Source organism: Podarcis vaucheri, assembly GCF_965113315.1.
Source record: "Podarcis vaucheri genome assembly, chromosome: 2".
Lineage (NCBI taxonomy): Eukaryota > Metazoa > Chordata > Lepidosauria > Squamata > Lacertidae > Podarcis > Podarcis vaucheri.
This window is the reverse complement of record NC_138760.1, coordinates 8711307-8733593: the sequence shown is the minus strand read 5'-3', so window position 1 is coordinate 8733593 and position 22287 is coordinate 8711307. Positions and strand designations below refer to the sequence as shown.

The window sequence follows — 22287 nt, the reverse complement described above, 5'->3', positions numbered from 1 at the left end:
AGGCTCTGTGGTTTAACCCCTCTGTTTAACATCCCTCTGTTGGAAGTGTAGATTTTGGCAAATTTCCTTATAAATAGCTCGACATTTCTATTTTCAGATGCTGCAAAAAAAGCTCAACAACTTTTGGGCAGAACTAAGAAAATCCCGTATTATGAAGCTTTAGGGTGGGACCGCCACCAAACCAACCCACCTGGAGAACAGGTGAGCAAGACGCGGCCTCCCTGGTCCACCCAGCAGCATCCCACCTGCTTGGAAGTAACTTTGGGTTGCCTTGAGTGAGATAAAGCGAAATAATAATAATGGTGGGATGCCCAGCGGCCTCTAGAGGCGGCAGATCCGCGCAGCCCAACTGCGAAAGGGCCTCCTCTGTCCCGCCCCCGGGAAAGGCACGAAGATGGCCGCGCTGGCCGCCGACGCGGAGGCCGGGCTGGAGTCGGTGTTCCCGCAGGAGCTGGGCCTCTTTGCAGATGCTTTCCCGGCAGAGGCCCGTTACCGGTTCTGCGGGCACGAGCTGAGCATCGCGCAGCACCACGGCGCCCAGCTGGGGGTGGCTGCGCCGGTTTGGGAAGCGGTGAGTCCGGGCGCAGCTGGATCCGTCCGGGGCCAGAGATTTGCACGAGGCTTGGAGGAAGGGCTTAGTAGCGCAGCCCTGTGCAGGTCTACTTGGAAGTAAGCCTCGCGGAGTTTAGCAGGGCTTACTTCCAGGTAAGTGTGCATAGGGTTGCAGGCAGCTATTGCTTCAGGTAGATCTTGGCACATCCGTGCAGGAGCCTTCTTAAAACAGGTAGAAATCTTGCCCTTGCATATTTACGTTTTCCAAGTGGTCGCCTCTGAGCTTTTTTTTTATAGCATGCATCCAGGCTCAAGCAGTGATCTCCGCAGGAACTTTTCGGCGCATCTCTTGCACAAGCCTGCCCCAACGTGCCTGTTTCGAAAGGGGCGAAGCAGTCTGCCCTGAAAATAGATCCCAAACTTGGGTCTCCAGCAGTTTTTTTGGACTACAACTCCCAGCATCCCTAGCTAGCAGGACCAGTGGTCAGGGATGATGGGAGTTGTAGTGCAACAGCTGGAGACCCGGTTTTGGATACCCTGGTCTACGCTGTTGACTTTATAGTATCTACCGTATTTTTCGCTCTATAACACGCAGATTTTTTCTCCTAAAAAGGAAGGGGAAATGTCTGTGCGTGTTATGCAGCGAATGTGTGGTCTCTGGGGCCGAAAAATGAGGCAAAAATCAAACCGCGCTTCAGGGAGAAGGGAGCTCCGTGAGACAGGAAGTGGCAGCTTTCCTGCATTCTGCCTCAGGGTCTTACTGCCCGCCCTCTCTGTTTCGTTGCTGTGTTTGCTCAAACGGAACAAAGAGCAGGGAAAGCCCCTCCCCTCCAGGCAAGTAGAGAGGAAAGCAGAGCGTCGCTCTATCCTGTCCCTGCTCCGGAGGGAACAATGTTTGTGAAGGGAAGAGAGATTACAGGTTCGGCTTAAAATTCTGATTTGACTTCCTGCTTTTTGTTTTTGGAGACACACAGCCTTCAAATATGCTTTCTTCCATTTAAAAGGATGAAATCCTTAAACAGTGGCTGGCTTGTGTGGGTGGGTGGGGAAAACTTTTGCCTTCCTTTCCTCACGTTATAGCCCTCTCCTGCATTCTTAGCCTTCTGTGTTTTTCCTTCCCTCTCCACTTAAAATGTGGTTACAAAGCATGGATCCACATGGATCCTCAGGATCTTTGCATTGGGTCACCCCAAATTCACCATCAGAGCACACAGCATGTCCATGGCTACAGCCTGCCCCCCCAAAATCACACACCCATTGTTGCCTGGGGCTGCAATGGTGCAAAAACGTGGTTACAAAGCATGGATCCACATGGATCCTCAGGATCTTTGCATTGGGTCAGCCAAAATTCACCATCAGAGCACATAGCATGTCCATGGCTACAGCCTGTCTCCCCCCAAAAAAAATCACGCACCCACTGTTGCCTGGGGCTGCAATGGTGCAAAAACGTGGTTACAAAGCATGGATCCACAGGGATTCTCAGGATTTTTGCATTGGGTCACCCCAAATTCACCATCAGAGCACATAGCATGTCCATGGCTACAGCCTGCCCCCCCCCCCAAATCACGCACCCACTGTTGCCTGGGGCTGCAATGGTGCAAAAACGTGGTTACAAAGCATGGATCCACAGGGATTCTCAGGATTTTTGCATTGGGTCACCCCAAATTCACCATCAGAGCACATAGCATGTCCATGGCTACAGCCTGCCCCCCCCCAAATCACGCACCCACTGTTGCCTGGGGCTGCAATGGTGCAAAAACGTGGTTACAAAGCATGGATCCACAGGGATTCTCAGGATTTTTGCATTGGGTCACCCCAAATTCACCATCAGATCACATGTCTGTGGCCACAGCATGAAGCACAAAAATGATACGTCCACTGTTTCATTCAGAATATTTTTTCCCTTGTTTTCCTCCTCTAAAAACGATGTGCGTGTTATGGTCAGGTGCGTGTTATAGAGCGAAAAATACGGTAATCTGCACATGCAGTAGAATTGAGGACTTGTTGTTATTGTTGTCGGCACATAATTACTATTACTATTCAAACTGAGCTGCCGACAACAAACAAATGCTCCCAGCCTTCTTCTTTTCCCTGCTCCTACTTTGCCTTCCTCTTAGCAAAGAAACTCTTAAAGCATCGAAAAAATGTAAGCCTACAAGTTTTCCCTCCGTGAGTAATGTTGATGGTGCGGACTATGGTGATCAGCGCTGTGGCACAAAGTAAAAGCTTTAGACCAGCCTTTCTCAACCTGTCCGTGACTCGGTCTGCACTACAGTTTCCCAAACTTGGGTCTCCAGATGTTGATGGACTACGGCTCCCATCATCCCTAGCTAACAGGACCAGTGGGCAGGGATGATGGGAACCGTAGCCAAAAACAGCTGGAGACGCCCAAGTTTGGGAAACCCAGCAAGAAAATAAAGACTGGTGCATGTGCGTATGTATGTTCTGTAATGTGAAAGTGTTGCTTTAGTTCCTCTAAAAAGGGCAGCTGCTTTTTGGTGTCCTGTGAAGCAGTGCCAGATTTAGGGAGGTGTGGGTGGTTCCCTTGCACAGGGTGCTGAGCTGAGGGGGGCACAAAATAATAATAATAATAATAATAATAATAATAATAACAACGACAGTAATAATATTTTTTTAAAACCTATATTGATACAGAATAAAAATATTTTTAAAAGAACCGAATAAAAAGCCAACTTTATCAAAAGGAATTATTGCAAAAATGAGAAATATTTTTTGGGGGGGGAGTGCCAAATTTTGTCCTCACTAAGGGTGCCATATTACCAAAGTCCACCCTTGACATGAGCATGAGATGGACCTGTGTTCAGCGCAGGCTGCTCTGCTGTTGAACTTCATCTTTTCCTTCCTCATTACAGCAGCGCTTTCATCCCTAAATGTCAAATGCTTCACAGGTACAATTACAATTCTTCCCTCCTCCACTGCATACATTGTCAGCCGTTGTGAAACCATCCCATTGTCAGCAGGGACACTAATAATAATAATAATTTATTTAAACCCCGCCCATCTGGCTGGGCTTCCCCAGCCACTCTGGGCAGCTTCCAACAGAATATTAAAATACAATAGTCCGTCAAACATTAAAAGCTTCCCTAAACAGGGCTGCCTTCAGATGTCTTCTAAGTTGTTCTCTTTGACATCTGGTAGGAGGGCGTTCCACAGGGCAGGTGCCACTACCGAGAAGGCCCTCTGCCTGGTTCCCTGTAACTTGGCTTCTCGCAGTGAGGGAACCGCTAGAAGGCCCTCGGCACTGGACCTGAGTGTCCGGGCTGAACGATGGGGGTGGAGATGCTCCTTCAGGTATACTGGACCGAGGCCTACTAGTCCTGTTGTCAAAGGTGGAATGGGAACGTTTGCATCACCTACATAGATGTGCTTGGCATACTGAATGTATCCTTCACTCCTCATTTACTCTTCTTTTTCTCTCTCTCTTCCCATGTCTAAGGCCCTAACCCTCTGCGAGTATTTTGAGGCACAGAAACTGAATTTCTGGGGCAAGAAGGTTATAGAACTAGGTGCTGGGACGGGCGTCGTGGGCATCCTTGCAGCCCTTCTTGGTATGTAGGATTACCTATTGATTATCTATTTGTTAAATTTATATACATATACCACCTTTCATCCGAAGATCTCAGGGTTGATTCACAGCATAAAGGTGTAAGATAAAGTTACAACACGAAATAAAAGCAAAAGCAACCGATAATGAAGTTCAAAGGCCTGGAAACGATGCCTTATGAGGAACGGTTAAGGGAGCTGGGCATGTTTAGCCTGGAGAAGAGGAGGTTGGGTGATATGATAGCCATCTTCAAATATATAAAAGGATGTCACATAGAGGAGGGAGAAAGGTTGTTTTCTGCTGCTCCAGAGAAGCGGACACGGAGCAATGGATCCAAACTACAAGAAAGAAGATTCCACCTAAACATTAGGAAGAACTTCCTGACAGTAAGAGCTGTTTGACAGTGGAATTTGCTGCCAAGGAGTGTGGTGGAGTCTCCTACTTTGGAGGTCTTTAAGCAGAGGCTTGACAACCATATGTCAGGAGTGCTCTGATGGTGTTTCCTGCTTGGCAGGGGGTTGGACTCGATGGCCCTTGTGGTCTCTTCCAACTCTATGATTCTATGATTCTATGATAATCCGCCCCTCTCCCACAAAACACATGTAAAAGGACATAGGTTATTCAGCCGAAGGCCTGGTTCAAGAGGAGCGTTTTTGCATGGTGTCTAAAGTTGTATAAGTGATGGTGGCAGGTGAGCGTCCCACAAATGGGGAGCCACCACAGAAAAGGCCCCTTCTCATGTTGCCACCCTCTGGACCTCTCGTGGAGGAGGCACACGAAGAAGGGCCTCAGGTGATGATCGCAGGGTCTGGTTTGGTTCATATGGGGAGAGGCGGTCCTTGAGGTATTGCTGTCCTGAGTTGTTTGTTTCATAGGTCAAAACCAGCACTTTGAATTAGTCCTGGGAACTACTTGGCAGCCAAGGCAGTTGGGCCAGGATTAGTGTAACATGTTCGGACTGTCTTCCCCAGTGGGCATCCTGGCTGCGAAATTCTGCACCAGCTGAAGTTTCCAAACCATCTTCAGAGGCAGTCCTACATATAACACATTAATCTAACCTTGAGGTTACCAGAGCATAGACAACAGTAGTTAGGTTATCCCTGGCCAGATAGGAGTTCAGCTGGGCCACCAGCCAAAGCTGATGGAAGGCACTCCGGGCCACTGAGGCCACCTGAGCCTCGAGCAACATTCTGAGTAAAGCATATGGTTGTTGTTGTTTAGTCGTTTAGTCGTGTCCGACTCTTCGTGACCCCGTGGACCAGAGCACGCCAGGCACTCCTGTCTTCCGCTGCCTCCCGCAGTTCGGTCAGACTCATGCTGGTAGCTTCGAGAACACTGTCCAACCATCTCGTCCTCTGTCGTCCCCTTCTCCTTGTGCCCTCAATCTTTTCCAACATCAGAGGTGGCCAAAGTATTGGAGCCTCAGCTTCACGATCTGTCCTTCTAGTGAGCACTCAGGGCTGATTTCCTTAAGAACGGAGAGGTTTGATCTTCTTGCAGTCCACGGGACTCTCAAGAGTCTCCTCCAGCACCATAATTCAAAAGTATCAATTCTTCGGCGATCAGCCTTCTTTATGGTCCAGCTCTCACTTCCATACATCACTACTGGGAAAACTCCATGTACAAAGCATATGGTACCAAACTGAATTTGTTGCTAACAGTTTCCTTTCCTTTTTTCCAGGCGGTGATGTGACCATCACAGATCTTCCTGTGGCCATGAAGCAGATAGAGGAGAATGTCCGCCGGAACGTGCCTGCAGAATGCAGGACACGAACCAGAGTTTGTGCTCTGTCGTGGGGTGTGGACCACAAAGAGTTCCCCCCAAATTATGACTTCATCCTGGGTGCAGATATTGTCTATCTCAAGCACTCCTACCCCTTGTTGATCAGGACTCTCCAGCATCTATGTGGTGCTCAGTCTACCATCTACCTGTCTTCCAAGATGCGTCAGGAGCATAGTACGGCGCTGTTCTTTGAGACTCTGCTGCCTGTGCACTTCGCCTCAAAGCTAGTCTTTAGAGATGACGTTGAGAATATTAATATTTACAAAGTGACCTGCAAAAGTGACATCAGACAGTGAGCTTCTTGGTTTACCAATGTGTGTGGCAAACACTGCCTTTACCTACCGTATTTTTCGCTCTATATGACGCACTTTTTCCCCTCCAAAAATGAAGGGGAAATGTGTGTGTGTCCTATGAAGCGAATGCAGGCTTTTGCTGAAGCCTGGAGAGCGAGAGGGGTCGGTGTGCACCTACCCCTCTCACTCTCCAGGCTTCAGGCAGCTATCTGCAAGCCTTCGGAGCCCGGCGGGAGTTCCCGCCGGGCTCTGAAGGCTTGCGGATAGCAGCAAGCTCCGGGAGCGGCGGCGAGGTTGCACGCAACCTCGCCATCACTCCCGGACCCGTTCTGGGGGCTGGGGTCAGGGGAAGCTCGGGCTTCCCCCGCCCCCGTCCCGGCAAGCTCCTGGAGCGACGGCGAGGTTGCGCGCAACCTCACCTCGCCATTGCTCCCGCACCCATTCTAGCCCCCGGCTAGAAACGAAGCCAAGACAGCTAGCAGGATGGATCCCACTCGCTGTCTTGGCTTCTTTGCTCTTTGGAGCTGGGGGGGGGAGGAAATAATTCCCCCCCTTTATTCCCCCCCCCAAAAAAAACTAGGTGCGCCCTATTGAGCAAAAAATATGGTATTTTTTAAAAAACAACAACAGAGTGTTTTTAATCCAGAAGTCTGGGGGCATTCATCTGTAGTAACTATTATCCAGAGTTCTCTATCCATCAGCAAATGGTAATACAGTGGTACCTCGGTTTTCGAAACATCTCCATTGATGAACATTTCGGTTTGTTTTCGAACGATGTAAAGCTGGAAATAAATGCTTCGGCTTTCAAACACTTTTCGGAAGCTGAACATGCCATCTGGCTTCCGTACTGAGCTTTCGGTTTTTGAACATCTCAGAACTTGAATGGTCTTTTGGAATGGACTACATATGAAAACTGAGGTACCACTGTATTTGTAGTAACTTATCATTGCTGGACTGTTGCAGTAAGCAAATCCCAGTACAGTGGTACCTCAGGTTACATACGCTTCAGGTTACAGACTCCGCTAACCCAGAAATAGTACCTCAGGTTAAGAACTTTGCTTCAGGATGAGAACAGAAATTGTGCTCCGGCAGCGCAGCAGCAGCAGGAGTCCCCATTAGCTAAAGTGGTGCTTCAGGTTAAGAACAGTTTCAGGTTAAGAACGGACCTCCAGAACGAATTAAGTACTTAACCCGAGGTACCACTGTATACATGTGAAAGGTCATGCTCCCTCAAAAGGCAATGTTTTCTGAGAGAGATATTGCGATTATTATTATTATTAGCATACTGTCCTACATCTACAGATAGGTAGCCGTGTTGGTCTGCCATAGTCAAAATAAAAAAAGTTCCTTCCTGTAGCACCTTAAAGACCAACTAAGTTAGTTCTTGGTATGAGCTTTCGTGTGCATGCACACTTCTTCAGATACCAAGAAGTATCTGAAGAAGTGTGCATGCACACGAAAGCTCATACCAAGAACTAACTTAGTTGGTCTTTAAGGTGCTACAGGAAGGAACTTTTTTTATTTTGTCCTACATCTGTCAATCTCAGGGCAGTGTCCTGGTTGTGGGCTTACTGGTGACATCTGGTTGGCTACTGTGAGAACAGAATGATGGCCTAGACAGACGTTTGTTCTGATCCATCAAGCTCTTCCTCAGTGTTCCTGTGACATGCATTTCCATTCTGTTCCCTAGCTATATGTCAGGGCAGTACCATCCCCACTGCTATGATTCTCAAGGCCTTCAAAAGGCTTCACTGATCACGGCCACATTGTTTGTTGTGAAAAAGTGACATGTTAGTGAAAGGTACTGAACCATTCCTGCTTTGTTCCAGCCTTCCTGGAGCGCCCAGCCATGCGCCTCGGCTTACGGTCACATGTTCCGCCAAACAAATCCCAGTTGGTAAGCCGGGAGCAAGCATGGTAAGCCAAGCTTCAGTTTGTTGCTCCAGGGATGGTGGAACAAGAATTGGAGCAATTCGGCAGCATTCGCTTGTTTCTGATTTACCATGATACACGAATGAGTCCATTCCTAGGTAAATGCAGAGGGATGCGGGTGGTGCTGTGGGTTAAACCACAGAGCCTAGGGCCTGCCGATCAGAAGGTCGGCGGTTCGAATCCCCGCGATGGGGTGAGCTCCCGTTGCTCTGTCCCAGCTCCTGCCAACCTAGCAGTTCGAAAGCACCTCGAAGTGCAAGTAGATAAATAGGTGCTGCTCCGGCGGGAAGGTAAACGGCGTTTCTGTGCGCTGCTCTGGTTCACCAGAAGCGGCTTAGTCATGCTGGCTACATGACCTGTATGCCAACTCCCTCGGCCAATAAAGCGAGATGAGCGCCACAACCCCAGAGTCGGCCACGACTGGACCTAATGGTCAAGGGTTCCTTTACCTTTACCTAGGTAAATGCAGAGATAAATCTGGAGCTCTGTGCACAGGAGAGCAGGAGCTCCAGAATGTGATCTGGCTGACAGGAGTTGCTTACTTCTTTGCCCCTTTGGTCTAATATTTTGCAAGTGTGTGGCATCTGTGGCACCAAGCAAAGAAGGCATGCATTCTCGGATGTGCCCTTAGATTTAATGTGTTTGGCACTCTGGTATTCTTTTCTAAGTGAAATTTGTAAAACTACTTTTTTTAACTTTTAATAATGATCCTGGTTCAAAAAAGAAAATATTATTTTAGTAACTCCAGGGCAAGGGACCTGAATCATTACACAAGTGCATTACACTAAGATGCCTTTTCTCATTTTAAGAGATGCTTTTTTAAAATGACAATTTTGTGATTGCATAAAAAGATGGATATATCATTTCTACAAGGATAATGTTATCTTTTTAAAGATGACTTAACATCATACATGCCTATGCACTATGTATTTCTATTTTGCACTAAGGTACTAACTCATCAATTTCCTGATTATATAAATTATCAATAGGTAGCATTTTTAGGGACCCTGGTTTCAGTTCAATTTGTATAATATCTTAAGGAAGCTATGCATGTAAATACTCTGGGTAAGATTTTACTCAACATGTGAATTACAGAAACTATTTAAAGTAATATTCTATGTTTCCATTTTTTAAAAAAAGTAGGGTTAGCAAACATCCCCCGTTTCCAGGGACAGTCCCCAGATTCACAAATCTGTCCCCAGAATGTCCCCGGATTTATGCCTCAGGACTTCCGGAGAGGCAACATATGGGTGTCATGGCAGCGAGCAACACCAGAGGTCCCACCCACGTCAGAGTTCCAGCCAGCCAATCTGCTGGCTGGGGGGGGGGGCTATTTAAACTGAAGCGCGAGCCAGAGAGGTTCCTTCTGACTCACTTCCTTGATCCACGCTCGCCCCGAAATCGTGCAGAGCCGCCCGTAGCAGAAGAGTCCACTGCACTCTTCTGCTGCAGGCTCTGCGCGCCCGAGTTGGGGGGGGGCGAGAGAGGTGCTGAGGTGGTGAAAAAGAGGAGGAGAAGCATAGAAAATAGCTGTGTCGCATTGCGAGACAGAGAGACACCACCACCACCAGTTAAATCTCTATAGAGACTGCACTCTCCCTCCAGCGGTCTCCCAGTTATGGGAAGCCGGTGCCTTGTGTGTGTGTGTTTTAATGCGTGTTTTCCCAAGACCAGCAAGTGCCTTTACTCAATCTCTCTCCACCCCCCCTTTTTTTGGCGTTTGTGTGTTTGTAGATGGGCTTCTCCACCTGACTTGTGTCGAGGTGCGCACCCGACAACTTTGGCATCCCCCCCCAAAAAAAGTCTGGGCAACCCTTTCCTAAAATAAAGCATGAAATTCCAAAAAAAGTGTCCCCGGATTCCTTGAAAAAAATCTGGTAACCATATTTTAAAGTGTCTCAGAGCTGCTGAAGGAAGGTGAGGACAGGTGACCTCACCTAGGCCCGAAGTCACACCCCATAAGGCTACACTGCATCCCTGAGACCATTAGGATTTATAGATGATTAGCTGAAGGGATGTTTCTGTGCAGTACATGGTTCCCTCCTCTTGTCTGTCCGTTATTTAATTGCTTGTATTTCTAAGCACTTACTACAGCATAGTACTTCTTAAGTTATCAAATAACTTTGCATATATTACATCATTAGTCCTTACAATGACCCTGTAGAGTAGATTAGTCCTGATCTTTCTGTAAGACAGCAGAGAGTGAGGGAGCATGCTGAACAACAGGCTTCCCAACCCATGCTGTTGTTAATCATGGATATGGGAAGTGCAACATTGCTCAGTTGCCGTGGGCCTGATGCTATTGCGGTCCAGAAATAGTACAGAGGAAAGGCATACGAAACTGCAATTGTGGAATGAACCATCTCCAGAAACCACAACCTCAAAAGCTTGCTGAATGTCTCTTCCACATATGTGGATACAACCAGTGCAGCCAAAGCAGGATAAGCTTGCAAGGATAAGGACTGATTAGCTTGCAAGACAATCAGGTTATGTTTAATTGCTATGGAAAATGCAAGCTAAAATATATGATGGGAGTGGAAGTAAAGAGAAAGGTGGGTGGTCTTCCAAAAGCAGGTCTTCTGTATGAAAACACACACACAGAGCCTGTGTGCAACCTATGTTGCAGGTTGGGGTGGGGAAGAAACCAGCGGCTAAGAGAGGAGATGACTTAACACAGTCCAAAATGCAGTCTTGTATCACCCCCCCCCAAAAAAAACCGGGGCTGCTTATAGTGACGCTTCCCACTAGTCAAAATAAAAAAATTCCTTCCAGTAGCACCTTAAAGACCAACTAAGTTAGTTCTTGGTATGAGCTTTCGTGTGCATGCACACTTCTTCAGATACACTGAAACAGAAGGCTCATCTCAGCTATCTGCCAATCTCCCATTCCCACCACCCTTCTGAGTAATACTCCTCCCCACCTTCTCACTATATAGAAGGATCTGGCAACTTCTGTTTCAGTGTATCTGAAGAAGTGTGCATGCACACGAAAGCTCATACCAAGAACTAACTTAGTTGGTCTTTAAGGTGCTACTGGAAGGAATTTTTTTATTTTGACTATGGCAGACCAACACGGCTACCTATCTGTAACTGCTTCCCAGTAGTTCAGTGTTATCAGGATTGCCAGCCCACCCATGGAGCAAGGTGAGGCGACTGCCTCAGGCAGCAGGATCCACATGGGCAGCAGATCTTTACCCTCACCCCCTTTTTCCTGACGTGGATCTTCACTCACCCCTTCTCCCCTGAAGGGGAGGGGGGAGCCATTTTGTGCCATTAGGGATATTTGACGCAGGGTGTCCATCTTTTTGTACAGTGACCCCAGGGTGTTCAGTGGTGCTTAAGGGAGCTGCAGTGGCAATGAAGCCAGCGGGGGATATAAGGACGGCTTCCACCAAAAGCACTCGGGCTGCAGCAAGAATAAGGCTGCAATCCTAGACCCCATTGAATCCAATGGGTCTTACTTCTGAGTAGACCTGGTGAGGGTTGCACTGAGAAGCCGCCTCAGCCCTTCCACTCTCACTTGGAACCGGAGGCGCGGCCTTTGCGCAGTTCTCTTTTCTATCACTTCTGCATTATAAATATATCTTTGGATTGCTTTTAACACAAGGTGAAACTAGAGGTCCGAAGCAAACCCGGAATCTGAAACGTTGAGCGCTGCTCTATCAGGTTCATTCTCCTCGGCGCCATCTTGACCCCACCCCCAGCTGCTACAGCCAATGGCGTGCGTCGCGCGAACTAAAACCCGGCAGGCCGGATGGGCGGAAGTGACGAGCGGCACCGCGCGTGCGCGGCCTCAGCCAAAAGGTCGCGTCGCGCGCGTAGTGACGCGTAATGGCAAGCGCCTTGAAGATGCAGCGGATGGTTATGCTGGGAAGGGCGCTGCTGCCCTTGCGGAAAAGGGGTTCTCTAGCCGGGCAAGTGAGTGCGAAAGTCTTTCGTTGGGCGTCGCTGCCTCTGCTTCTCCCTGCTTGGATCCGTGGGGAGGGCACGGAGCGTGATGATGGAGCTCAGGCTAGTGGGGGTCTGCAATTTAATTTAATTTAATTTAATTTAATCATAAAATTTAATACACCTCTAAGTCGTGAAAGCAGTTCCCACAGAAAGGAAAAACGATAAAATCAAAGGGAAGGGATAAGTCAAAACCACACTTTAAAAAGCGCAAAAAAGTTAAAATACTACAAAAGAGGCTTAAATTCACACCAGCATTTATAAGCACCTGGTTAGGCAATGTCTAAACAAAAGTGGTTTCTAGAAGGTGACAAAAAGAGTGCCTGCTTGATAGCTGTAGTTACAACATATTGAGCGCAAGCACATTCGAGGACTGTGTGATATATGAACTCAAACAAGAATGCATTAAGAAAGGAAGAAATATATCTGCATGGATTTGATTAAATAGGTTATATACCTTGTTTAAGGATTGTACCGTATTCTGTGCCCCATAGGACGCTCCGGCCCATAGGATGCACCTAGTTTTTTTGGGGGGGGGGAATAAATTAAAAAAAATTATTTCCCCCCCAAGGTGTGGGGCTGGAAGAACCAGGTCGGGGAACAGTGGGAAGGCACGCTCTGCCTCCCCGCTGTCCCCCGAGCTTGTGGGGCTGGCGATGGGGAGAAGTGCGCTGATCCTGGGACTGCAGGCAGCTCTGCGCCGCCATCTGGAGTGGGGCGGGACTTAGCGCCCTGCTCCGCATGGCGGCGCAGATCTGCCTGCCGTCCCGGGACTGCAGATGGCGCAGATCTGCCGGCAGTCCCGGGACTGCAGATGGCAGCGCAGATCTGCCTGCAGTCCCGGGACGGCAGGCAGCTCTGCGCCGCCATCCGGAGCAGGGCGGGACTTCGCCCCCGGCTCCCGGTGGCCGCGCAGAGCTGCGCTGATCCCGGGAGGGCAGGCAGCTCTGCGCCGCCATCCGGAGCGGGGCGGGACTTAGCGCCCCGCTCCGGATGGCCACGCAGAGCTGTGCTGAGCCGGGGACTGCAGGCAGCTCTGCGCAACCCTCGGAGCCGGTCTCCCGAGGGTTGCGCAGAGCTTCCTGAAGCCTGGAGAGCGAGAGGGGTCGGTGCGAAAGCCTGCATTCGCCCCATAGGACGCACCCTGATTTCCCCTTCATTTTTGGAGGGGAAAAAGTGCGTCCTATAGGGCGAAAAATACGGTATATGGTGTACATCCTGGACTTGATTTGTATGTTAGGAAGTAACCAGTAAAGAAATTTGTTACAAGCATTACCATTCAGCCTGTTGCGGTCTATATGTTGTAACGATTGCATGTGCGTAAAAAGGTATTGCATTTGTTTTGCTTGGTAGCAGTAGGCAGGGAGTTTAAAGGTTTAAAAAGAGTTCAATGAAAGTGTCTGCTTGATAGCAGTTCCAAAGTTTAGGTGCTAACACACTAAACGATCGGGTTCTTTCATATGTGGGGTGGGAATTATGTGGCACCCGTACAGTTTGGGGTTCCTGACTCCTGAAGACCACTAGCTGGAGCACAATGCAAAGTAGTGGTCAAGAAAGGGGCTGGACGTGCATGTAAGACCGATGAGCAAGGCACATGTGAGTGTATTTTTTTAAAAAATATTTTCTATGTCAGAGATTGCAGCACACAAATATCTGTTACTGATCCCCCTCCCCAAAGTTCTTAATTTAGCATCTTAATGGGAGGGGGCATGGTCAAGATGTTGTTGCTATTAAACAATTAAGAGTCAAAAGTGCTGAGCTGGCAAGTGCATGTGTAGATCCTTGGAAATGCTTCTTCCCCAGAAAATAGCCCTTGAAAGAGGTAGTTGCACCAGAACTTACTCTGATTCTATGCATATATTTGGAGAAAGGGTCTTGTGAGATCAGTGGTGCTGACACCCAAGTAAGCATGTGTGGGGTTGCTCTTTAAATCTTCCTCTGCTCCTTGGTTGTTGGATCCTTTTCACTTATTTTTGTCTTGCTCTCCCCTTGTAGTTTGACTTGCATCTACTTCGTTTCCTTCATGCTGGCCTTCCAGTTCTAGCAGCAAAAGAAGCTCTGGTGAAGCTCAGAAAGAAAACTGGCTACTCGTTTGTGAACTGCAAGAAAGCCTTGGAGAAATTTGATGATGTCAGTGAGGTGAGAGCAAATGTTTTGGTGATATAAAATGCAAGTTTAATTTTAGTTTTTTGCCTGAGTGTTTCAAGTACTTTCGGGGAAATAATGGTGTTGTAAGCAATTTTTGCAAGTCTTATGTTAAGGTTGCAGTCCAATGCATACTGGCAGCGGGGTAAATCACATTGAGATGTGGTTGCAAGTGAGTTTAGAGGCCAGAATGTTTTATCCTGTGTGTCTTCAGTCAGTGTAGGCAAAGGGTAGGGACTCTTTTCTTGCTGCCCACCCAGCCCCACAAAAATGTTTCCATGTCAGATGAATTATTGTGAAGAAGAAGAACTTGGGGAAGGAACCCAAAAGTTCAGGGAAAAACAAAATGCATTGTGATTCATAAAAACACTGTGCATTTCAAAATGTGTTTCAGTCAGTGGGAATTGCTTCCAAATAAACAGCTAACTCTTATCTTTGGTCAGACAGAGAAACCTTAGTAAACTGATGATACCTTAACAACACTCTCTGTGAATGGCACCAGAGGAGGGGCCAAAACAGTTTAGCCTCCTGTAGGAAGTAGATATGGATCCTGTGACTTCTAGAACCTGCAATGGATCTTATCAGCATATTTCTAATGGTTGATCTGAAGTTTATATTTACACGCAAGGATGCCAATGGACCAAATGTTTTTATATTCTTACATTCTCCTTTCCATCTGCAAGACATTTTAAAAATAAAATATATGAGTCCATATTTATAATAATATTTGAAGATCCCCCATTTTATTCTACAGTGGTATAATACTGGGAGAATACTTGTGCTTTTATTTGGGGTTTGAATTGATTTGTTGCGTTGTCCTTGGCAATAGTATCTCAGTTTATGGGTTTGCATTTGTCTTTCAAGGCTGAAGCCTGGCTACATGAGCAAGCCCAAAAGGAAGGATGGAGCAAAGCTTCCAAACTGCAAGGACGGAAGACAAAAGAAGGGCTTATTGGGCTGCTGCAAGAGGGAAGCTCTGCAGTGATGGTAGAGGTGAGCATTTTCCTTTTGACAAAACCTTTTTTTAAAAAATAAAAAACTACTTTTTGTATATTTAAAAAAGAACATACACTTTAATAACACACAGCAACAAAGAAACACAACTGAATGTAAGGTAATATTAAACATAACACATATATGCAAAGTACAAATTTGGATTGTTTCATTCATTTTCCCTAGAAAAAAGTTATTGTTATTGGTGCTGAGGGGTAGTAACATTTTTAAAAGATTACTTTTTAAAATAAATATCAGGGTGTTGCCCTCGAGATCTTACGACATTTCTTATTTAAAACTGAGAAGTTGCTAAGAATTCTAAATGGTAGCATATTTCACAGGAGGCATTTGACCATTGTTATCATCATTAAATTTTTGCCATGTTGCTGAAGATAATCATTTTTGTTTGCCCTCCTGTATATCTGAATTTTTGAGTTAATTTTTCACCCACAAATCCTTCTCTGATCCCTCTAATTATTTCTATTTTCTTATGATAACCATTCTAGCAGCTCACAATACATACAGAATCAATTCTTTGTCCAAACAGAACTCATTGATAATAGAAAGTCAGTTTGCTGTTGGAGCAAATAATGTATTTGTATCAGGTGTAATTCCCGCATGACTCTACGAAAAGCATAGCTACATGGGCCTCTTCTTTTAAGAACTGACATTTCACATTATTCCTCAGAGCGAACATGGCTCTTTGGGAGACGTGCCTCTGGGGGTTTGTCCTGCGAGTGCCTGCTCTTGAGAAAAGGCCTGTTGTTTAGGCTTACCATGATAGATCAGGGCAGAGCTGAAAACACAAGTGCTTCCTTCTGTGTCTCCTAAACCAATTTCAGCAAGCAGCCCTAAAAAGTACCCTGGAGAATCAAGGTGGGAAACCCTGCAGTAATTCTCTCCCAACGGCGGGAATGTGTTTATTTCTGTGCCATTTGCACCAGTTCACAGAAGTGTTTTAAGCTGCTGTTTTTTTCGTCCCCTTTGTGGCTATCTTGGGTATCTTGGCATTAAATAAAGGGGATTCAAAGGATGCTGCTGCCTCTTGCAAAGGATATTCTGCCCAACAGTTCATGCCCAAGGGGACCAAGCTTGCTGCCTTCTTGCCAGTGTGTGTTTGCACTTTCTCTTACACCCAACCCAGAGGACCTACTGCAGGATCTTTTCAGCAGTAATTTCATACCACACTGTTGCTGCTCAAGTGCAAAGATCCCACAGGGGCAGGGGCACCTCTAGCAGTAGTTTCAGTGGTAAACCTGCTAGTGTGACTACATGGGTACAAGAGTTCAAATCATTCATAGAGAAGACTTCATTTGATTGAAAGACGGCTTTTTTGTGGCTGCCTTAAAAACTTAGTTGTACTGGCTTTGATGTTAGAATTGGTTTAGGACAGGGCTTAGGTGTGGAACCTGTGTTGCTGGACTACAACTCCCATCATCCCTGGCCGCTGCCTATGCTGGCTGATGGGAGTTATAGCACAAGAGCCTCTGGAGGACTGCTGGTCCCCCACCCATGGTTTAGGGATAACATCTGGCTGGCTCAGTTTCGGACATGGCTATTGTTTCACTAGTGTGGACAATTGCCCCAGGCCTGCCTTCTCTCACATTCCACCCAATTAATTTTTTGGGAGGGAGTAGGGAATTGTTAATAATGGATGTGCAGACTCTTGGAAAGTTAAGGATGTGGTTGCATGTCCTAATGTGCATCCCATTGAAAGTCATGGACACCATTCACATGCCATTGTGCTTATGATTTTATGTCCCCTAATCCCAAAAAGACGACTATGTGGAGCACCTGAATTTCTGTGCGTGTCCCATGTCCAAGATTGTGGAGTGAAAAAATGTATAATTTTATGATAGCAAAAGGACTGGTGTCTCACATTCCTAATATTTTCGAAAAAGACTAGCGAGCGAGCAAACAATGATTTTCTTATGGACAAGAAAACAATGTGATGGAGGCAAGCAGATTAAGAAGCTGCAGGGAATTATAGAGAGGTTAGCTTCATTTGCATTTCTGAGAAAGTATTGACAAAATTAAACTGTAGAAGGACACCTAGTGAATATGAACAAACAATATAGATGTGTTAAGAATAAATTATGCTACGCCAGCATATTATCTTACAGAAATCACACAGCAATCAAGATTGCCTGCTAGATCTTCTTGATTTCCTAGCAGCCTCTGAATGTTAATGTAAAGATTCTTGCTAAAATGTTGCCTTCATGCTGATATGCTGCCTGAAAATGAATGGGTAAAATTATATGCTTAATGGGAATATCCATGTGTTCATCAGTAGTTTGATGCTTTACGACACAAATCTACAGAAGTAGAGAAGGGCACTTGAGTGGTTTGCAGGGATATTTTCATTCTCGGATGACAAAATCAATGAAGACTAATCTTAGTATTAAAATGCACACCCTAGCATAATAGGTGGATCCATGGGGGAGTGGTGTTAAATGGAACAGAACCAAAGCTGTAGCCATTTTTATTTTATTTTCAAAAATATCTATACTGCCAACAGTATGGGGGGGGGATAGGGCAGCGGATAATACAAAAATAACAATAAAAATACCGTCATAAAACAAATTGAAAATACATAACAAATAATTAGATCAGGTTAATACATCAGCAGAGCTTGGATCCCCTCTCAGGAAAGCCTGGATGAATAAGTTGGGTGCCTTATCTTCCCCGCCTGTGCTTTTGGAAAACAAGATGTCATCTCATCCTCTAATTGCCGCTTCTGATTTTATTCCTGTCTCTTGAGCACCATAGAAGTTGGTGGCCAAGGCAGTTGAAAGTTAGCTATGCTTCTTTGCCAGGTGAACTGCGAGACTGACTTTGTGGCCCGAAATGTCAAGTTCCAGCATCTGATTCAGCAGGCAGCGATTGGAACGATGGTGCATTATCAGGGGACCAGGGACCAGCTGAGCACCTACGCCAAGGTGAGAGTGGCACAAAAGGCTCCGTAGCTTAAACCTCCTGGCACATTTTAATAGCAGTTATCAGAGTTGTGCATTTAAGGGCAAAGTGCACCCTTTCTGCTGAATGAATCTTAATAAGCAAATTACACAAAGGGAGGTCACAGAATCGTAGAGCTGAGGGGGGATAGAGAGGCTTGTTCCACTGTTGTTTCTGACCAGACCTGGTAGGTTAATTCCCACAAAAAGCTCCCAGGAAGCTTCTGCAGGAGTAAAAAGGGCTTTCAAGGAATGTTCTGTTTGCCTATGGTGTCCCTTTGCCACAAACTGACCCCAGTGCATCTGGGTTCTGAGGAAGTTTGCCTTGCCTTAGATTGAGATAACTGGGGAAAGAGTACTTTGGGGCTTTTCATCTGCACCCCTTCAAGAGGGCTGTGAGTTGCTGTTCCTGTGTGCTTGCCTACAGACAGTTGTCATGAGTGCAGACACTTTGTTTAGCTGGGAATATAGTTTAAACAGCAAGTGAGGGAAACTTGTGTCTGCATGCATGTTCGGAAGTCCAGGTTGGCTTGAGGCTCCACACTGAGTGTGTTTTTGAGTGGCAAACCAGCAACTACTGCTGCATTTGTAGATCAAGTCTTACTCTTCTCTTCCTCAGCCCCCCAAAACCCATTTTAGCAGTTGCCTAAACAGCTTTTCTAATTAACTGTGAAGGTTATAAATCTCACTGAGCATATCAAGAGAAGTGCTTGATAAGTTTGTAGATTTATAATGCACAATATACTTATTTTGCAGTGTTTCTTAAACTCAAATGAGCTTTCTCAGCTCAGGATAGGACCTGATGGCTCCTTGCTTGTGGACCAGCTGGCTCTGGCAATTGGTGAGTGTTCTAGTGCTACATTTCAATTGTCTGTGATTTGGTTTCTCTATTTTAATTTTTTTCAATGTACTGTTGTAAACCAGTTTGACAGTTCTTTTTTATGTAAGCAATATAGAAAGATTATTGCTAAATAAGACCAAGAAAGCAGGGAGCGCATAAGAAACCTGCCTTACACTGAGTCACACCATTTGGTTCATCTCACCCAATATTGTCTATTGGGCACCAGCTCTCCAGGGTTTCTGGCAGGGTGCAGTTCCTAGTCCTACCTAGAGTTGCCAGGGATTGAAGGATCTGCAAGGCAGATGCTCTACTACTGAGCCAACAGTCCTTTTCTGCCTGAATACCATTTCTCTAATTTGTAGGTGTGTCCAGGGGACACGGGTGGCGCAGGGATGCGGGTGGCGCTGTGGGTTAAACCACAGAGCCTAGGACTTGCCAATCAGAAGGTCGCAGTTCGAATCCCCGCGACGGGGTGAGCTCCCGTTGCTCGGTCCCTGCTCCTGCCAACCTAGCAGTTGGAAAGCACTTCAAAGTGCAAGGAGATAAATAGGTACCGCTCCAGCAGGAAGGTAAACGCCGTTTCCGCGCGCTGCTCTGGTTCACCAGAAGCGGCTTAGTCATGCTGGCCACATGACCCAGAAGCTGTACGCTGGCTAATAAAGCGAGATGAGCGCCGCAACTCCAGAGTCAGCCATGACCGGACCTAATGGACAGGGGTCCCTTTACCTTTACCAGGCAATTAAGTTGCCAAGAATGCAATGCTAACTGCAAGGACCACTTCCTTTTCAGAATGCAGCTGTTTATCATAGGCATAGCTTAGCCCTTAAAACATCACCTGTGCTCCTAATGGTTAATGCTACTTTTTTGCCTTCTCTCTTTCTATGCAGGCAAGCTGGGGGAAAACATGGTCATTAAGAGAGCAGTGTGGATATCGGTGCCAGAGAAATGTTTCATCGGCTCTTACGTGCACGGGGCTCTCCCAGAAGGAAACCCGTCACTTTCTAACATGATGTTTGGCAAATACGGAGCTCTGGTGATCTGCTGTCCCTCTGAGCCATGTGAAAAGTCGGACTTTGCTGAACTGGGCTGGAGGCTGGGCCAGCATGTGGTGGGCATGGCCCCACTCTCTGTAGGCTCTCTGGAGGATGAACCCGGCGATGATTCTGAAACCAAGATGCTTGCCCAGCCCTTCCTGCTGGACCCTGCTATTTCCTTGGGACAGTACATTCAGCCCACGGGTGTATCTGTACTAGACTTTGTGCGGTTTGAATGCGGAGAGGATATAGAACTGTCAGCATCAGAGTAAGCAGTACTGGTGGCGCTGGGACAAGTGAACTGTTCCCAGTTCCCGTTTGGGCCCTGCCGCGGTTAACAGACCTGACCAGTCACGAATTAAACTCTGTGTTGGGTCGGTCATGGAAGCCGAATACTAATCGTGGAATCTCATTGCAAAGCTCCAGAGCGACTCTGCCCAGGTGTGGAAGACAGCTGTCAATGTTACAAATAAAACTAGCTGGCAGCAAGGAGGGGAACAGTGTCTGCTGGTTCAAGGGCATCTGTTGAATTGTCATGAACCCCAGTGGTCTAGGCTAGGTCTGTGAGGTAACTGGGCAGCTCTTGAAGCATGCAGAAAGTCCTTTGGGGCTACTAGAAACCCATCAGAGCCCCTTTCTCTTCTTGAAATGAGTAGTCCCGGTCCACCTTGTCAAGGGTTTTTACTGTGGGGACTAGAAGCTTGAGTGGCCTTGTTTTTCCTTATGGGAAGCACAACCTTGGCACCCTCTTCTATTGCAGCAGAAGTCTAAAGGCTTAAGGTCTGAACAGACTTCTCACCATTTAGTAAGCCAAGGTCCCTGGTGATTATTGCTGGAGATACCTGCTCCTTTCTTCCGCCCAGCCACCCAAGCATTAATAGGCGAGGGGGCACTAGGAGATGGGCCAGAAAGACATCTGATCTGCCCGCAGACAGCTTCCCTTGTCCAGCTTCGTAGAACAGTCTGTGCTACTTCTGCTGTAGTTGGCAATGCTTGGTTGGCCATGAGTGGCAAGTGTAGCTACTGTGGTACCCAATGAGCAAGTCGATGAGCAAGGCTTGTGTGTTCTGTAACACATATTGAAAACAAGCCGACTTCTGCTGCCGGGTTGCAGAAGTTGTCGGACAGCCCGCCTGCATTCATCCACACCTGTCTTGAATGCCTTACGGCATCTTGGACAGGCAAGTCATCTTCCTCGACTAGGGCAGTGTCTCCTTCACTTTCCTTGCTACTGGGGTATGTACATTGTTCCCTATTGCATTCTGACAGCCCCTGTTAAGCAGTAAGCCCAGACCTCCTGTGATCAGCTGCCCAAATTCTGTGATATTTGCAGATGCGCACCACATACATGACATAAACTCTTCTGCTACTAGTCAACTTGGGTGGAGGTCTACTCTTTGACCGTAGAAGACAGCTCCCCCAGCACCTACACACCCTGATTCCCTTGGGAATGAGTGGTTCACATGCTTTAAAAGCGCAAGGGTGCAGAATCCTTTTTTTGACCCAAGGGCCAGTTGATAGAGTCAAAGCAGGTGGAGCAATGAATGTAAATGTTACCTTACTATAGCAGGCTAGTTTCTGCAGTCACCCCCCCCCCCTTTCTCCTCCATCCAGGCAAACCAAGAGGCATTACCAGAGTTTAAGGACATATTCCAGCCAGGAAGGTGCAGATTAGGGCTGGTGTGGGATGTGTTTGAGGAGGTGTAGCCAGGAGGGTGCAGCACTATGGGTCAAATAAGCCTGGAGGGCAATGTCTGGACCCTAGGCCTGCAGTTTCCATTCCTGCTTGAAAGTCTCTTGCTAATATTAGGGAGAAAGTGAGATTCTTGCGATGCTGAACTTTGCATGCTATAGCTGTTTCTGTGCTTTCCTTTGTGGAGTTGTTGTACAGTGGTGCCTCGCAAGACGAAATTAATCCGTTCCGCGAGTCTCTTCGTCTTGCGGTTTTTTCGTCTTGTGAAGCACGGCTATTAACAGCTTAATGGCTTTAAGAAAAAGGAAACAAACTCGCAAGAACTCGCAAGACGTTTCGTCTTGCGAAGCAAGCCCATAGGGAAATTCGTTTTGCGGAACGACTAAAAAAATGGAAAACTCTTTCGTCTAGCGAGTTTTTCGTCTTGCGAGGCATTCGTCTTGCGGGGCACCACTGTATATGGCATGTACCAGACAAGTACTATGTTGGATGCTTCTATGGGAATATCTGTGGAGGAGCGTGTTACTTAATTTGAGGTAACAGAGCCAGCCTGTC

At 46.9% G+C, this 22287-nt stretch overlaps 2 protein-coding genes and 1 long non-coding RNA gene across 4 annotated transcripts; 2 read left to right on the top strand and 1 right to left on the bottom strand.

The window, feature by feature from the left end:
• The first annotated feature begins 240 nt into the window (after window positions 1-240).
• On the top strand, window positions 241-6251 carry EEF1AKMT3 (EEF1A lysine methyltransferase 3). Its single transcript, XM_082206474.1, has 3 exons — window positions 241-571; window positions 4010-4121; window positions 5799-6251. The coding sequence occupies exons 1-3, from the start codon at window positions 395-397 to the stop codon at window positions 6194-6196; spliced, it is 687 nt and encodes a 228-aa protein (XP_082062600.1). The 5' UTR covers window positions 241-394; the 3' UTR covers window positions 6197-6251.
• On the bottom strand, window positions 6123-10002 carry LOC309522947. Of its 2 annotated transcripts, none has more exons than XR_014215181.1 (3): window positions 7707-10002; window positions 6816-7489; window positions 6123-6255 (listed from the first exon to the last, which is right to left on the bottom strand). It is a non-coding gene; the product is annotated as an uncharacterized lncRNA (long non-coding RNA). The 2 variants fall into 2 exon arrangements; XR_014215182.1 differs by having other exon boundaries at window positions 6816-7483.
• Window positions 10003-11920: 1918 nt separating this feature from the next.
• On the top strand, window positions 11921-20531 carry TSFM (Ts translation elongation factor, mitochondrial). Its single transcript, XM_082206174.1, has 6 exons — window positions 11921-12042; window positions 14068-14211; window positions 15082-15210; window positions 18027-18149; window positions 18921-19005; window positions 19893-20531. Exons 1-6 carry the CDS (start codon window positions 11956-11958, stop codon window positions 20309-20311), a joined length of 987 nt encoding a protein of 328 aa, XP_082062300.1. The 5' UTR covers window positions 11921-11955; the 3' UTR covers window positions 20312-20531.
• Window positions 20532-22287: the final 1756 nt, after the last annotated feature.

Coding starts and splice junctions, on each gene's coding strand:
- TSFM (XM_082206174.1), top strand. CDS start 11,956: ATGGCAAGCGCCTTGAAGATGCAGCGGATGGTTATGCTGGGAAGGGCG. Junction 12,043..14,067: donor GGGGTTCTCTAGCCGGGCAA/GTGAGTGCGAAA, acceptor CTCCCCTTGTAG/TTTGACTTGCATCTACTTCG. Junction 19,006..19,892: donor CCAGCTGGCTCTGGCAATTG/GTGAGTGTTCTA, acceptor CTTTCTATGCAG/GCAAGCTGGGGGAAAACATG.
- EEF1AKMT3 (XM_082206474.1), top strand. CDS start 395: ATGGCCGCGCTGGCCGCCGACGCGGAGGCCGGGCTGGAGTCGGTGTTC. Junction 572..4,009: donor CTGCGCCGGTTTGGGAAGCG/GTGAGTCCGGGC, acceptor CCCATGTCTAAG/GCCCTAACCCTCTGCGAGTA. Junction 4,122..5,798: donor CATCCTTGCAGCCCTTCTTG/GTATGTAGGATT, acceptor CCTTTTTTCCAG/GCGGTGATGTGACCATCACA.